Source organism: Lepidochelys kempii, chromosome 9 (assembly GCF_965140265.1).
Source record: "Lepidochelys kempii isolate rLepKem1 chromosome 9, rLepKem1.hap2, whole genome shotgun sequence".
NCBI lineage: Eukaryota > Metazoa > Chordata > Testudines > Cheloniidae > Lepidochelys > Lepidochelys kempii.
Genome location: NC_133264.1, coordinates 56,286,133 through 56,303,200, shown reverse-complemented (window position 1 = coordinate 56,303,200; position 17,068 = coordinate 56,286,133). Strand labels below are relative to the sequence as shown.

At 52.1% G+C, this 17,068-nt stretch overlaps 1 protein-coding gene across 16 annotated transcripts in view; it reads right to left on the bottom strand.

Annotated features, from left to right (window-relative positions):
- Positions 1 to 17,068, bottom strand: part of KIF1A (kinesin family member 1A) — a 222,334-nt gene that overhangs the window by 79,552 nt on the left and 125,714 nt on the right. For 15 of the 16 annotated variants that reach the window (XM_073360490.1, XM_073360493.1, XM_073360496.1 and 12 more), the window contains 4 exons: positions 12,435 to 12,518; positions 11,930 to 12,110; positions 11,707 to 11,779; positions 11,257 to 11,350 (listed from right to left, as the gene is read on the bottom strand). In XM_073360490.1, the coding sequence (XP_073216591.1) occupies positions 11,257 to 11,350; positions 11,707 to 11,779; positions 11,930 to 12,110; positions 12,435 to 12,518 (432 nt within the window). The remainder of the gene's footprint in view (positions 1 to 11,256; positions 11,351 to 11,706; positions 11,780 to 11,929; positions 12,111 to 12,434; positions 12,519 to 17,068) is intronic. The other variant, XM_073360491.1, reaches the window with a different exon arrangement.

Here is a 17,068-nt window from a genome sequence, read left to right as displayed (position 1 = left end):
CATTGTAGCATTTAATTTCAGAAAGGGGAACTACACAAAAATGAGGAGGTTAGTTAAACAGAAATTAAAGGGTACAGGGTCAAAAGTGAAATCTCTTCAAGTGATGTGGAAGCTTTTTAAAGACACCATAATAGAGGTTCAACTTAAATGTATACCCCTGTCAAGGTTCCCTCCCCACTCTGAACTCTAGGGTACAGATGTGGGGACCTGCATGAAAGACCCCCTAAGCTTATTTTTACCAGCTTACGTTAAAAACTTTCCCAAGGCACAAATTTCATCTTGTCCTTGAATAGTATGCTGCCACCACCAAGTGATTTAGACAAAGAACAGGGAAAGGACCACTTGGAGTTCCTATTTCCCCAAAATAGCCACCCAAGCCCTTAAACCCCCTTTCCTGGGGACGCTTGAGAATAAACAAGATGAGCACAAACCAGACTTGGATTTTTAAGACCCAAAAAACCCAGTCAGATTCTTAAAAAACAGAACTTTATTAGAAGAACAAAAAAAGATAAGAGAACAACTCTGCAAGATCAGAATGGAAGATAATCTTACAGGCAGTCAGATTCAAAACACAGAGAATCCTTCTAGGCAAAACCTTAAGTTACAAAAAGACACAAAAACAGGAATACACATTTCCTCCAGCACAGCGAATTTCACAAGCCAAAACAAAGAAAACCTAACACATTCTCTAACTAGATTTACTTATAAACACTGGAATGCGTTACCTAGGGAGGTGGTAGAATCTCCTTCCTTAGAGGTTTTTAAGGTCAGGCTTGACAAAGCCCTGGCTGGGATGATTTAACTGGGAATTGGTCCTGCTTTGAGCAGGGGGTTGGACTAGATGACCTTCTGGGGTCCCTTCCAACCCTGATATTCTATGATTCTATGATTCTATACTTACTAACTTTACAGGAGTTGGAGGGCTTGCATCCTTGATCTGTTCCCGGCAAAGGTATCACACAGACAGACAAAAGCCTTTTCCCCCCTCCAGATTTGAAAGTATTTTGTCCCCTCATTGGTCATTTTGGGTGAGGTGCCAGCCAGGTTACCTGAGCTTCTTAACCCTTTACAGGTAAAAGGACTTTGTCTCTGGCCAGGAGGGATTTTACAGCACTGTATACAGAAAGGTGGTTACCCTGCCCTTTATATTTATGACAACCCCAAATTAAAAAACAGTAAAAAAAAAGAGCCACCGTGGCTAAACAGTGAAGTAAAAGAAGCAGTGAGAGGCAAAAAGGCATCCTTTAAAAAGTGGAAGTTAAATCCTAGTGAGGAAAATAGAAAGGAGCATAAACACTGGCAAATGAAGTGTAAAAATACAATTAGGAAGGCCATAAAAGAATTTCAGGAACAGTTAGCCAAAGACACAAAAAGTAATTGCAAAATTTTTTTAAGTACATCAGAAGCAGAAAGCCTGCTAAACAACCAGTGGGGCCACTGGACAATCGAGGTGCTAAAAGAGCACTCAAGGACGATAAGGCCATTGCGGAGAAACTAAATGAATTCTTTGCATTGGTTTTCACGGCTGAGAATATGAGGGAGATTCCCAAACCTGAACCATTCTTTTTAGGTGACAGATCTGAGGAACTGTCCCAGATTGAGGTATCATTAGAGGAGGTTTTGGAACAAATTGATAAATTAAATAGCAATAAGTCACCAGGACCAGATGGTATTCACCCAAGAGTTCTGAAGGAACTCAAATGTGAAATTGCAGAACTACTACCTGTAGTCTGTAAACTATCATTTAAATCAGCTTCTGTACCAGATGACTAGAGGATTGCTAATGTGACACCAATTTTTAAAAAGGGTTCCAGAGGTGATCCTGGCAATTACAGGCCTGTAAGCCTGACTTCAGTACTGGGCAAACTAGTTGAAACTATAATAAAGAACAATATTGTCAGACACAGAGATGAACATAATTTGTTGAGGAAGAGTTAACATGGTTTTAGTAAAAGGAAAAAGACAGTTACCTTTTCCGTAACTGGTGTTCTTCAAGATGTATTGCTCATGTCTATTCCACAATAAGTGTGCGTGCTCACCACGTGCACCGGTGTTGGAAGTTTTTCCCCTAGCAGTACCCATAGGGGAGTGCCCCTAGCGATCCCTGGAGTGGAGTTTTCATGGCGCGGTATAAGGGGTGCTGCGTGCTCCCCCTACCCTCAGTTCCTTCTTGTCAGACAACTCCAACAGAGGGGAAGGAGGACAGGATGTGGAATCAACATGAGCAACACAACTCGAAGAACACCAGTTACGGAAAAGGTAATTATTTTTTCTTCTTCGAGTGATTGCTCATGTGTATTCCACAATAGGTGATTCCAAGCTATATCTGTTGGAGGTGGGTAGGAGTTCACAAATTCTCGGTACGGAGCACAGCCCTGCCAAACCCGGCACCTTCCCTGGTCTGGGAGACGATCGCATAATGAGAGGTGAACGTGTGAACTGAAGACCATGTAGCAGCCCTGCAAATGTCCTGAATGGGGACATGATCTAAAAAGGCAGCCAATAAGGCTTGCGCCCTAGAGGAGTGTGCCCTCACAACTGACGGTGGAGGGATTCCCACCAAGTCATAACAGGTATGGATGCACGAGGTGATCCAATTGGAGAACTGCTGAGTGGAGATCGGCCGACCCCTCATGCATTCGGCCAAGGCGATCAACAACTGTGAAGACTTCCTGAATGGCTTAGTCTGCTCCAGGTAAAAAGCCAGAGCCCGTTTCACATCCAGCTTGTGGAGACGGCGCTCCTCGCTGGACACATAGGGTTTGGGGCAGAGGACCGGCAGGAAAAGGTCCTGACCCATGTGGTAGGCAGAGACCAGCTTCGGGAGGAATGAAGGATGTGGGCGGAACTGGACTTTATCCTTATGGAACGGGGGCTCAGAGGTCAGGGCCCTGAGTTCCGAGACCTGCCTAGCTGACGTGATCGCCACCAGGAAGGCCACCTTCCATGAGAGGTGCGACCAGGAGCACGTAGCTAGTGGCTCAAACGGGGGGACCCATGAGCCAGGCCAGCACCAAGTTCAGATCCCACTGCGGGACTGGGGGCCTAACGTATGGGAAGAGATGATCCAATCCCTTAAGGAATTGGCCAGTCATGGCATGGGAGAATACCACATGCCCCTGCACCGGCGGATGGAAGGCCAATATGGCCGCCAAGTGTACCTTGACAGACCCTGGGCTCTAAGGTGAAGGAGGTAGTCCAAGATTAGCTGGAACCAGGCAGCCACGGGGGAAATGCCCTGCTCAGCCACCCATCAGGAAAACCAAGTAGACTCGGCATGTGGAGGGTTGCCTGCTTTCCAAGAGGATGTGCTGTACTCCTTCCGAGCACGTGCTGTACTCCTTCCGAGCACGTCCTTTCCTCCCAGTCTAACCATTGAGCTGCCACGCCGTGAGGTGGAGTGCCGCTAGGTTGGGATGGAGGAGGCAGCCCTGGTCCTGAGAGAGGAGGTCTGGGTGGGACGGTAACAGCCACGGTGGGGCTACCACCAGGCTCGTGAGGGTCCCGTACCAATGCTACCTGTGCCACACCGGGGCAATCAGGAGGACCCAGGCCCTGTCTGTCTATCTTTTCCAGGACCTTGCTGATCAGTGGAAACAGGGGAAAGGCATAGAGAAACTGGCCTGACCAGGACAGGAGGAAGGCATCAGAGATAGCGCCCTGTCCCAGCCCCCACAGAGCAGAACCGGGGACAGTGACGGTTCTGCCGAGTCACGAACAGGTCCACCTGGAAAACAGGTTCACTCTTGGAAAACTCTGTGCAAAACCTCTGGGTGATGACACCACTCATGCTGAGAGGAGAAGTCACTGAAGTCCTGTGAGTTCCGGGCGCCCGGTAGGTGATAGGCCTGTAGGCAAATGTCATGGGCTATACAGAAGTCCCACAGCTTGAGGGCTTCCAGGCAGAGAATCGGGCCTCCCCTTGCCTGTTGATGTAAAACATCGAGGCTGTGTAGTCCGTGAGAACCATGCCCACCCTGCCCTCCAGGTGTGAGCGGAAGGCCATGCAAGCCAGCCATATCGCCCCGAGCTTCTTGACGTTTATGTGGAGGGCCAGGTCCTGTGCAGACCACAGACCTTGGGTCTGAACGTCTCCCACATGGGCTCCCCACCCCAGGTCTGATGCGTCGGACACCAGCTCCATTGATGGGGGAGGACCATCATTGTAGGGAGGCGATCACCGGTTCAGGCACAGTGAGGACCTTGTCCATCCTGTCTCTGGCCTGGGAGAACATCAAGACCAACCAGAGCTGGAGGGGCCTCACCCTGAGTCTGGTGTGACAAACCAGATATGTGCACGCCGACATGTGACCCAAGAGTTGGAGAAACGCTCTGGCTGTTGTCACTGGAAACCTTGTGACTGTGTCGATGAGCCCTTTCAGGGTCTTGAACCTGTCAGGTGGGAAGGAGGCTCTGGCCGACGTGGCGTCCAGAACTGCCCCAATAAACTCTATGTGTTGTACCGGAACTAATGTGGACTTGGTGTCGTTTACTAACAGGCCCAGAGTGGTGCACGTGGACAGAAGGAGCACCACATGGTCCCGCACCTGCGACTGAGAGCTGTCCTTGACCAGCCAGTCATCCAGATAGGGGAAGATCTGGACCCCACGGTGCCTGAGGTAGGCCGCCACCACAGACATACACTTTGTAAATGCCCTCGGGGCAGTGGACAGGCCAAACGGGAGGACGGTAAATTGGTAGTGTTCCTATCCCACCTTGAAACGGAGGAAATGTCTGTGCCCCTCGAATATATGGATGTGGAAGTATGCATCCTGCAGATCGAGGGCGGCGTACCAGTCCCCGGGATCCAGGGAGGGAATGATGGAGGCCAGGGAGACCATGCGGAACTTGAGCTTCACCATGTACTGGTTCAGGCCTTGCAGGTCCAGGATGGCCCTGAGCCCCCCATTGGCCTTCGGAATAAGGAAATAGCGGGAGTAGTACCCTTTGTGTCTGAACTCTGCTGGCACCACCTCCATCGCTCCTAGGCCAAAGAGCTGCCCCACCTCCTGCTCGAACAGAGCCTTGTGGGAGGGGTCCCCCCGGAGGGACGGGGGAAGAGGGTGGTTGGGCGAGGTAGAGGTAAACTGGAGGGTGTAGCCCTGAGAGATGGTGCTGAGGACCCATCGGTCTGAGGTCAGCCGTGACCACTCCTGGAGAAAAGCACACAACCGGTTGGAGAAGGGAGGCTTTATTGAGGGTAGATCCCTGATGAGAACTAGTGAGTCGCCCCCTGGGCATTCAGTCAAAACTGCTGTTTCCCTGCCTGTTTGCCTTTGGAGGACGAAGGCTGGGGGACAGACCGAGACTGTCTCTGTGGCCGTTTCTTATAGTCCCCCGACTTTTTATACGGGGGCTCGTATTTAGAGTGGGTGGCCTTGGATGGAGCCTGCCATGGTTTAAACTTAAGTCAAGCCGGAGCCAGAACATAGAGGCCAAGAGTCTTAAGTGTAGTGCAGGAGTCCTTCAAGCCATGCAGTTTTATGTCTGTCTCCTTTGCAAACAGAGCCTTGCTGTCAAACGGGAGGTCCTGTAAGGAGCTCTGCACCTCACCGGATAGCCCCGACAGTAGGAGCCACGATGGCCTTCTCATGGACACCACGGAGGTCATGGACCACGCGGCTGTGTTCGCTGCATCTGCCGCTGCCTGCAGGGTTGCCCTGGCAGCCGCTGTACCCTCCTCCACCAGAGCTATGAACTCTTTCCTGTCACGATCATGGAGGAAGTCCTCAAACTTGGGCAGAGAGCCCCACAGATTGAACTCATACCAGTCCAGGAGAGCCTGATGGTTCACCACCCGTAACTGGAAGCTTGAGGACGAATAAATTTTTCTCGCAAATGAATCCAGCCTCCTGGAATCTTTATTTTTCAGAGTAGGGGCTGGTTGGCCCTGCCATTCCCTGTGGTTGACCGATTCAACCACCAGGGAGTTAGGAGCAGGGTGGGTGTAAAGGTATTCATGTCCTTTGGCGGGCACAAAATACTTGCATTCCACTCTCTTAGAGATGGGGGCCAAGGAGGCCGGGGTTTGCCACAAGGCATTTGAAATTTCTGCCACCCCTTCATGGAGTGGCAAGGCCACCCTGCCCAGGACCAAGGCAGTCAGGATGTTAAAAAGGGAGTCCAAGGGCTCCTCCACCTCCTCTGCCTGAAGGCTGAGGTTAATGCCACCCTTTTCAATAGCTTCTGGTGGGCTTTAGAGTCCTCCTGCGGGATGGAGGGAGGAGGGGCCATAATCACCTCATCAGGGGAGCGTAAGGAGGTAGGTGCAGTATTTTGTGTGTCCACCGGCACCGGAGGATCCACCCCCTGGTCGCTCTCCGGGCATGGCGCCAAAGATGCACGTCCCACTGACTCCTTCCTTGGAGGCCGGGAGAGGGAGGCCGATGGCCCTTTTGAGGCTCCAGCCACTGAGCAAACCCCACCGGGGGTTGTGTCAGGGCCCACCGTGCCCACTGGTACCACTGTGCTGGCCACGGGGCCCAGGGCCAGTGCACCTGCTGTGGCACTGGCGGAGCAGGCTGTTCGGTCTGGCTGGCCTGACCCATCAATGGACGACTACGAAGGGAGGCTGGGTTGATGTACGACCTGCTGCTGTCCCTGGACAAGGAGGAGTGGCGGTGCCAGGAGTGGTGCTGACCACGAGACCGCGACCCTGACGTGGAGGAATGGTACTGCCGGTAGCAGCTGCTCTGCGATAGGCTCCAGCGGGAGGATCCACGACGGCAATCGGCGCCCAAGGCTAAGGAAGCAGTGCTGTGGCAGGGTCCTGGAGCGAGACAATGAACGAGAACGGTGTCAACATTCGTGTTGTGACTGACTATGATAGCCCTTTTGAGAAGAGGACCTTCGGCGTTGTCTGCCTCGGTCCTGTCGGTATCCGCTCCTTGAGGCAGAGCGGTGCCTGGAGTCTCTGTCAGACGGAACCCAGCCAGACAACCTAGTGGGGGTCGACAGTGACCTGCATGGACTACTCACAGGATGGTCGCTGAGCGATGAACAGCATTGGGAACATTCCCTCGACTGAGAACGGTACCGAGTCGGGAGCGACTGTGGAGATCCCAGCGGCGGCTTGCCTCTGGACCACGGGGCCAACATTGGCGGTGCTCCTGGTACCGGCATGGACATAACATCCTGAGCCGCTTGCAGGGCTTCTGGAGTGGAGGGCATCCAGACATCTGGGGAAACCTGCTTCAAACGGGCCGGGCTACTCTGCTCGACCTGAGTCGGAGGCCTAGAGGCCGACGGGGACCGAGGACTTCCCAACATGGGTCTTGCCTCTCCACCAGTCTTGCTCCGGTGCCACGGTGGAGAAGGCCTATTGTTAGCCTTCTTGGTGTGCCCCACAGACGGGGAACGGAGCCGACTGGTAGATGGCACCGGTGGGTCGCCGCGTACTGACACCGTGGTACCCGGTGCCGACTCGGAGCGGCGCGCCAGAGTCGGGATCAATGCCGACTCCATCAGGATGGCCTGAAACCTAATGTCTCTCTCTCTCTCTCTCAGTCTGAGGCTTAAACGACTTGCAAATCTGGCAGCGATCGCTGAGATGGGTTTCACGCAAACAGCATAAGCAAACAGTCTGTGTGCGGCTCACTCAGTGGCATCTGTCACCTACAAGTGTTGCACGACTTAAAACCTGGGGCACGGGGCATGCCCCTCCCCGGATGAACTAACTAAACTAAAATTAATCAAATTACTAACTGCAGGTAACATACACTGAATGAACAAGAGTTCTGGGGACGATCTGCAGCAAAGCTGAAGCAGAGCAGTTCCGAAGCACCTTCACTGGTGGCAAGTAGGAATTGAGGGTGGGGGGAGCGTGCAGCGCCCCTTGTACCATGCCATAGAGGCGCCACTCCAGGGGTCGCAAAGGACCCTCCCCTACGGGTACTGCTAAGGGAAAAACTTCCGAAACCGGTGCATGTGGCGAGCATGCACACCTTTGGTGCAATACACATGAGCAATCACTCGAAAAAGAATCATGCCTCATGAATCTACTAGAATTCTTTGAGGGAACAAGCATGTGGACCGAGGCAATACAGTGGACATAGTCCCACAGTATTCTTGCCAGCAAGTTAAAAAAGTAGGGATGGGAGGAATGGACTATAAGGTGGATAGAAAGCTGGCTAGATTGTCAGTCTCAGCAGGTAGCGATCAATGGCTTGATGTCTAGCTGGCAGCCGGTATCAAGCCGAGTGCCCCAGGGGTCGGTCCTGAGGCTGGTTTTGTTCAACATTTTTATCAGTGATCTGGTTGATGGGATTAATTGCAGATCATTAATAATCTGGAGGATAGCGTAGATTGCACTCTCAGCAAGTTTGTAGATGACACTAAACTAGGAGGAGTGGTAGATACGCTGGAGGGTAGGCATAGGATACAGAGGGACCTAGACAAACTAGAGGATTGGGCCAAAAGAAATCTGATGAGGTTCAACAAGCACAAGTGCAGAGTCCTGCACTTAGGACGGAGGAATCCAATGCACTGCTACAGACTAGAGACCGAGTGGCTAGGCAGCAGTTCTGTAGAAAAGGACCTAGGGGTTACAGTGGACGAGAAGCTGGATATGAGTCAACAGTGTGCCCTTATTGCCAAGAAGGCCAATGGCATTTTGGGATGTATATGTAGGGGCATTGCCAGCAGATCGAGGGACGTGATCGTTCCCCTCTATTCGACATTGGTGAGGCCTCATCTGGAGTATTGTGTCCAGTTTTGGGCCCCACACTACAAGAAGGATGTGGAAACATTGGAAAGAGTCCAGTGGAGGGCAACAAAAATGATTAGGGGGCTGGAGCACATGCCATGAGGAGAGGCTAAGGGAACTGGGCTTATTTAGTCTGCAGAAGAGAAGAATGAGGGGGGATTTGATAGCTGCTTTCAACTACCTGAAAGGGGGTTCCAAAGAGGATGGATCTAGACTGTTCTCAGTGGTAGCAGATGACAGAACAAGGAGTAATGGTCTCAAGTTGCAGTGGGAGAGGTTTAGGTTGGATATAAGGAAAAACATTTTCACTAGGAGGGTGGTGAAGCACTGGAATGGGTTACCTAGGGAGGTGATGGAATCTCCATCCTTAGAGGTTTTTAAGGTCAGGCTTGAAAAAGCCCTGGCTGGGATGATTTAGTTGGGGATTGGTCCTGATTTGAGCAGGGGGTTGGACTAGATGACCTCCTGAGGTCCCTACCAACCCTGATATTCTATGATTCTATTAAGAATCCCATGCACCGCTACAGGCTGGGGACAGACTGGCTGAGCAGCAGTTCTGTAGAAAAGGACCTGGGAATTACAGTGGACAAGAAGCTGGATATGAGTCAGCAGTGTGCCCTCGTTGCCAAGAAGGCCAATGGCATATTGGGCTGTATTAGAATAAGCATTGCCAGCAGATCGAGGGAAGTGATTATTCCCCTCTATTCGGCACTGGTGAAGCCACACCTGGAGTATTGTGTCCAGTTTTGGTCCCCCCACTACAGAAGGAATGTGGACAAATTGGAGAGAGTCCAGTGGAGGGCAATGAAAATTATTAGGGGGCTGGGGCACATGACTTATGTGGAGAGGCTGAGGGAACTGGGCTTGTTTAGTCTGCAGAAGAGAAGAGTGAGGGAGAATTTGATAGCAGCCTTCAACTACCTGAAGTGGGGTTCCAAAGAGGATGGAGCTCGGCTGTTCTCAGTGGTGGCAGATGACAGAACAAGTAGCAGTGGTCTCAAGCCACAGTGTGGGAGGTCTATGTTGGATATTAGGAAACACTATTTCACTAGGAGGGTGGTGAAGCACTGGAATGGGTTACCTAGGGAGGTGGTGGAATCTCCATCCTTAGAGGTTTTTAAAGCCCAGCTTGACAAAGCCTTGGCTGGGTTGATTTAGTTGGTGTTGGTCCTGCTTTGAGCAGGGGATTGGACTAGATGACCTCCTGAGGTCTCTTCCAACCCTAATATTCGATGATTCTATGATTCTAAGTGATAGAATCATAGCTCATTCCCTGTAGCTTCTGGCAAACAGAGGCTAGGGACACCATTCCTGCCCACCCTGGCTAATAGTCATTGATGGACCTATTCTCCATGAATTTATCTAGTTCTTTTTTGAACCCTGTTATGATCTTGGCCTTCACAACATCCTCTGGCAAAGAGTTCCACAGGTTGACTGTGTGTTGTGTGAAGGAATACTTCCTTTTATTTATTTTAAACCTGCTGCCTATTAATTGCATTAGGTGACCCCTAGTTCTTGTGTTATGAGAAGTAGTAAACAACACTTCCTTATCTACTTTCTCTACACCAGTCATAATTTTATAGACCTCAATCATATCTCCCCTTAGCCGTCTCTTTCCAAGCTGAAAAGTCCCAGTCTTATTAACCTTTCCTCATATGGAAGATCATTAATAAAGATGACCGACCCCTCGAGCACTCCGCTTGAAACTTTCTGGCAAGAATACTGTGGGAGACCATATCAAAACCTTTGCTAAAGTCAAGATATATCACATCCACCATTTTCTCCATATCCACAGAGCCAGTTATCTCATCATAGAAGGCAATCAGGTTGGTCAGGCACGACATGCCCTTGGTGAATCCATGTTGACTGTTCCTGATCACCCTCCTTTCCTCCAAGTGCTTCAAAATGGATTCCTTGAGGACCTGCTCCATGATTTTGCTGGGAACTGAAGTAAGGCTGACCGGTCTGCAGTTCCCCAGGTTCTCTTTCTTCCCTTTTTAAAATATGGGCACTATATTTGCCTTTTTCCAGTCGTCTGGGACCTCCCCCAATCGCCACGAATTTTCAAAGATAATGGCCAATGGCTCTGCAATCACGTCAGCCAATTGGGTTAGATCTGGACCCATAGACTTGTGCATGTTCAGCTTTTCTAAATAGTCCTTAACCTCTTCTTTCACCACTGAGGGCTGCTCACCTACTCCCCATACTGTGTTGCCCAGTGCAGCAATCTGGAAGCTGACCTTGTCTGTGAAGACTGAGGCAAAAAAAATATTGAGTACTTCAGCTTTTTCCACATCATCACTTGATGATTACCTTTTCTGTTCATTCCCTCTGGGGCACCTGGCACTGGCAACTGTCGGAAGACAGGATACTGGGCTAGATGGGCCATTCTTATGATAAGAGAGAGTCTCCTGCCAATACACCTGCATAACCTTCCGGACTTTCATCGTAACAGACCAGAGTCATTAGGAAGTGTCATTGGCCAACAAAACTATAAAAGGCTCATTCTCTCTCACACAATTTGTCACTCTCTGCTTTCACTGAACTTTTACCTTCATCTTCAGGCTCTTCCTCTTCCTCATTGGCCTCAGGATAATACCTGGAGTCCATCTGCTTCTGTAAAGCCTCTAGTTTACTCTCATAGTCCTGAGGGAAAGGGGGGAAAATAAGGAAATAACCCACAAACAATTGTCTTTTTGATTTTGACCACCCCTTTCCTGTACCAGGTCTCTCTCAATCCCCATAAAACTGACAAATGGCTCCACCCCCTGTAGAAAGCCAACCTACCCACAGCTGTGTTCACTGGTCTAAAAGGTCCCATTAGATGAGGAGACACATGATATTTCCATTCTGGGTAGTATCTTCAGAAGATGCAGATCCACCCTACTCATGTCAGCACAACCATCCATTGTTCAAACTAGAGGCTCAACCCCAGTCTGTGCCTTGACGGTAACTAGTGTTGCTCTGATGAACCAGTTAAGAAGCAGAATATATGTGCCTACCAGCCTCTGCTGCTCAAGAAGATAGTTGGCCTCTTCTCTCTCTTTGCGGTATTGGTCCTCCAGTTCCTGAAGCCTGTGAAGAATTAGGAAGGACAGAATGACAAACCTGGACAGATCCACAGTTACTGGCTGGCACCCCATTTCCTTCCCTTCTGCTCCACCTCTCCATGTTCCCCTCCCTCCATGATCCCTCATCTCCTCTGCCTCCCCCATGCCTCCTCACCTCTGCTCCATCTCCTGCTTCATGTCAATGCCTTGTTTCTCCAGCAGCTCTCGCTGCGCGAATGCCCAGTCCACTGGCTCTGCGGGGGTCTCTGCACATGGGGTCCGCTCCCGCTCCTGGCGAGCCTGCTCAGGGTGGTTGAATCGGAACACGTGGCTCTTCCCCATGATGATCCGGTTTCCTTTGGGGAGGGCAGTTCAGAGTTAACCAATGAGGTCTCCACTATAAGCAGAAACTCCAACTCAGTGGCAAGGGTTGCACAGCAGGATTTCCCCCAACAAGGCCTCTCATGTCCCAGGACTTATGCCCTGATTCAACAGAGCATTTGAGCATGAGTAGCTGCACTGACTATCCCCCACTGTCACTCCACTGATGCCACTAGACTAGAACCACCATCTGCCCAACAGGGTGACCTGGTATGTTTCTATAAGGGGATCTATGTGGGTCAGTGGTTAAAGCATTCTGTCAATGCTGAGTCAATCACTCCCTCCGAAGCAGGACCTACCAGATCGCAGGACACTGGGTTCCATCACTTTTTTGCCATTGACGTAGGTGTCGGCCCCTTCGCAAGGTTCTAGTGTCACCACTACTGTGAGAAAGGCATAGGAGAGAGAAAGAGACAGGAGGAGAGGTGTGAAGGGACAGCAGAGGCCTGAAGGGTTGCTGGTCTCCTGATTGCATTGGAAATGTTGGCTGTGCAGGCCCTATGGGCTGCGATAGGAAGGGAGGGCTGTTTGTTTAGCATCTTGATGCCAGTGGACACCCTGCTCCAGACATACAAGCCCAAGCACATACAACAAGGTTGTACTTCAAAAGCGCCTGTGGAATTTAGGAGTGCGTCTCGCTGAAAATCAATGGGGCTGGTGCTCCTAAACCCCTGAAGTGCTTTTGAAGATCTCCCCCTGTGTCTATATCTTAGTTATAAATGTCAGGTTAATTTCCTTATGTTCCCACATGGCAGGCCTTCACCACCTTCTTACCCCCATTATTTCACTGGCATTTAACGATTTGTCTCTTCCATGCCAAAGTCCAGCCTGGATCTGCAGACTGCAAACTACCTGCCATCAGTCTTTGAGCATTAATCACCGAGAGCCAGAACATGCCCCGCTTCCTCCCACGTCACAACTGGTCCCACAGACAGCCCGGGGGCTGCTCACCAAGCAAAGCACTATACAGCATGTGTAAGAGGGGACAGCACATGACACTGAGTAACAGAGGGACCGCCTGGGGATCTGGGAGTTGTATTATTTGTTCTCTAGTCACTCGGTGAGAAGTAACCTCCGAACTATTATATTGTGGTACTGCCACCTGCTGACCTCTTCAGCAAGCTAGGCTGCACGGAGATTCCTGGATAGGGTGAAAGAGGGATTGGGCCACTCCAGCTTTTAACAATGCATTGCTTTTGTATGCCAGTGGGTTGCCCACCCCATTGCTGCTGCAGGTGAGCGGAGGGGTAGGAAAGCAGTCTCTATCCCTAAACCTGTAGCGATTTTAAAGGACACTGCCAGCAAACCTGTATAATGTTGAGTCAGCCAGGCTGCCGGTCCTCTTGGCGTCATCAATTTTATATTAATAACAACCTCCCCTCACAGCACTGAGGCAACACCCACCAGTAACCTGAACCCGAACCCTGCTGCCTGCCTGTCTTCTCTCCTCTCGAGACTGCCCACTGGGTGCAGCAGGCTAAGGAATCTCTGCCTGCCGCACCACATGAGCACTGTTTACATGAACTACAACTGTTCTGACTGGGCAAAGGGAAATGATCCAGGCACATGGATGCAGGAAAAAGCAGTTACTTACTTTCTCGTAACTGTTGTTCTTTGAGATGTGTTGTTCACGTCCGTTCCACATTAGCTGTGCGCGCGCTGCATGCACGAGCGTTGGAAACTTTTTCCCTTAGCGGCTCCCATCGGGCCGGCGGGGCCCCCCAAGTGAGCCGTGCATATATACCCCTGCTGGCCTGACCCCCTCCGGTTCCTTCTTGTGGCGACTCCGACAGAGGGGTAGGAGGGTGGGTGGTGGAATGGACGTGTACAACACATCTCGAAGAACAACAGTTACGAGAAAGTAAGTAACCGTTTTTTCTTCTCTGAGTGCTTGTTCACGTCCATTCCACATTAGGTGAATCACAAGCTTACCTCTGGAGGAGGGTAGGAGTCACGGAACAACTGCTCAGAGAACCGCTCTGCCAACTGCTTCGTCCTCTCTGGCCTGCTGGTTGACCGCGTAGTGGGTCATGAAAGTGTGCACCGAAGACCAGGTGGTTGGTCTGCAGATCTTTTGGATCGGGACCTGTGCCAGGAATGCACCCTGGTCGAGTTGGCCATGACCGCCGGGGCCGGAACACCTGCAAGCTCATAGCACGTCCGGATGCAGCTTGTAATCCAAGACGAGATCCGCTGCGCCGACACTGGGAGGCCTTTCATCCTCTCGGCTACAGCCACAAACAGCTGTGTAGATTTACAAAAGGGCTTGGTGCGCTCCAAATAGAATGCCAGCACTTGACGCACATCCAGGGTGTGCAAGCTGCAGTGACTCAGGTCCGTATGAGGTTTTGGGAAGAACACCGGCAGACAAATGTCCTGGTCCAAATGGAATTGGGAGACCACCTTAGGGAGGAACTTGGGGTGCCGTCGGAGCTGCACCTTGCCCTGGTGCAATACTGAAAACGGTGGCTCAGAGGTGAGGGCCATCAGTTCGGACACCCTTCTGGTCGAGGTAATGGTCACCAGAAATGCCACCTTCCACGAAAGGTGGAGAAGAGAACAGGAAGTGAGGGGCCTGAAAGGGGGTCCCATGAGTTTAGAGAGGACCAGGTTAAGGTTCCATGGAGGGACTGGGGGTGGGAGTACAGAAACACCCTCTCCAACCCTTTAAGGAACCATCCCACCATTGGGTGAGAAAACACCGAGCCCCCCGAGAACCCCGGATGGAAGGCAGAGATGGCCGCCAGGTGTACTCTGAGTGAGGACGGGGGCTAGCCCTTGCTGCTTGAGGTGCAGGAGGCACTCCAGGATGGCCTGCACCGGGGCCTGCCATGGCCGCACCTGTTGGGGTTCACACCAACATGAGAACCTTTTCCACTTGGCCATATAGGTCGTCATAGTGGAGGGCTTCCTACTGCCAAGCAGAATCTGCTGCACAGGAAAGGAGCACTGGCTCTCCAAGGCGTTTAGCCACAGAGTCTCCACGCTGTCAGGTGCAGTGACTGCAGGTCAGGGTGGAGAAGCCACCCACCGTCCTGTGTAATGAGGTCCCAGTGTAGGGGCAGGACTACTGGGGCCTCCACCAAAAGCTCTAGGAGCGATGTGTACCAGTGCTGGCGGGCCCAGGCTGGGGCAATGAGGATCACCACTGCCCTGTTCCTGAGTACCTTAAGCAGGACCTTGTGTACTAAGGGGAGCAGGGGAAAAGCATACCTCAAGCCCCCTCTCCATGGGATCGCAAATGCGTCCGCGAGCGAGCCTGGGCTGCGGCCCTGGAATGAGCAGAACCATGGGCACTGGGCGTTGGCCCTGGTGGCAAACAGGTCTACTTGGGAAACCCCCACCTGCAGAAGAGTGAAAGCATGACGTCCACCCTGAGCGTCCACTCGTGCATGCGGTATGACCTGCTGAGGGAGTCCACCAGCTCGTTTTGTACCCCCGGGAGATAGGACGCCTCGAGATGAATTGCATGGGCTATGCAAAAGTCCTAGAGGAGGAGAGCCTCGTGACAGAGTGGCGAGGAACGAGCCCCGCCCTGTCTGTTTATATAAAACATGGCAGTAGTGACCACTCAGAGTGGCGTGAAAGGTCTGGCGGAGAGACGAACCGCCCTGAGCTCCTTCACATTGATATGGAGCGACCGCTCTGCTCCAGACCACAAGCCCTGAGTCCTGAGGTCCCCCAGGTGAGCCCTCCATCTGTGTTCTGATGCGTCCGTCACCACCGTCAGGTCCAGTTGTGGGGCGGCAAAGGGGATGCCTTCGCAAACCACAGGCTGGGACTGCCACCACAGCAGGGAGTCCAGCACGTCCCTTGGGGCTGTCACTACCAAGTCCAGGGGTCCCTGCCTGGGCGGTACACACGAGCAAGCCACGCCTGCAGAGTCCTGAGTCTCAGTCTGGCATGCCTGACCATGTGTGTGCATGCTGCCATGTGGCCCAGCAGCCGCAGGCAGCACCTGGCCGTTGTCATTGGAAACTGGTGCAGGGAGGCCACAGCTTGCTGGATAGCCTGGAATTAGGATACTGGAAAGCTTGTTCTGGCCTCCACTGCTTCCAGGACCGCCCCTATGAATTCCACTCTCTGCGTGGGTACGAGCATGGACTTGGGGACATTGACCAGGAGCCCCAGCTCGCGGAACAATCTGCCACATGGCCCCACACTTCTGCCTCAGATCGGCCCGCCAGGAGCCAGTCGTCTAGGTATGGGTACACGCGGATTCTCTGCCTCCGTAAGAAGGCTGCCACCACCGCCATGCACTTCGTGAATACCCCTGGGGCTGCGGCCTAACCAAACAGGAGAACTGCAAACTGGTAATGTTCTTGGCCCAAGGTGAAGCGTAGGAACCTCCGACGTGCTGGGTGGATGGTGATATGGAAGTCCATGTCCTTCATGTCGAGGGCAGCGAACCAGTCCCCCAGATCCAGGGAAGGGATGATGGTGCCCAGAGAGACCATGCAGAACCGGGCCTTGACCCGGAACTTGTTGAGCCCGTGCAGGACTAAAATGGGACAAAGGCCCCTTTTGGCCTTGGGGATGAGGAAGTACCGGGAGTAGAACTCTTTCCCCCTTAGGCTGTGCGGCACCGCCTCTACCACCCCTGTCTCTAGCAGCAAGCGGACTTCCTTCTCTAGGAGATGCTGGTGAGAGGGGTCCCTGAAGAGGGACAGGAAAGAGGGGTGGGGGGGAGAGGGAGGCAAACTGCAGTGAGTACCTGTTCTGCACCGTGCGTAAGACCCAAAGGTCTGAGGTAATGGTGGACCACGCACGGGAGAAACAGGGCAGGCAGTTCAGGAAACAAAGGGACGGTTCCGGTGACTTCTATGGTTCGCTGTCTTCGAGCGCACCTTCAAAAGTCTGGCATACTGCCCGGCTGGGGTTTGTGCTGGCCTTGTTTCTGGGCCGGTGCATTATTGTTGTTGCGCCGTCGCCT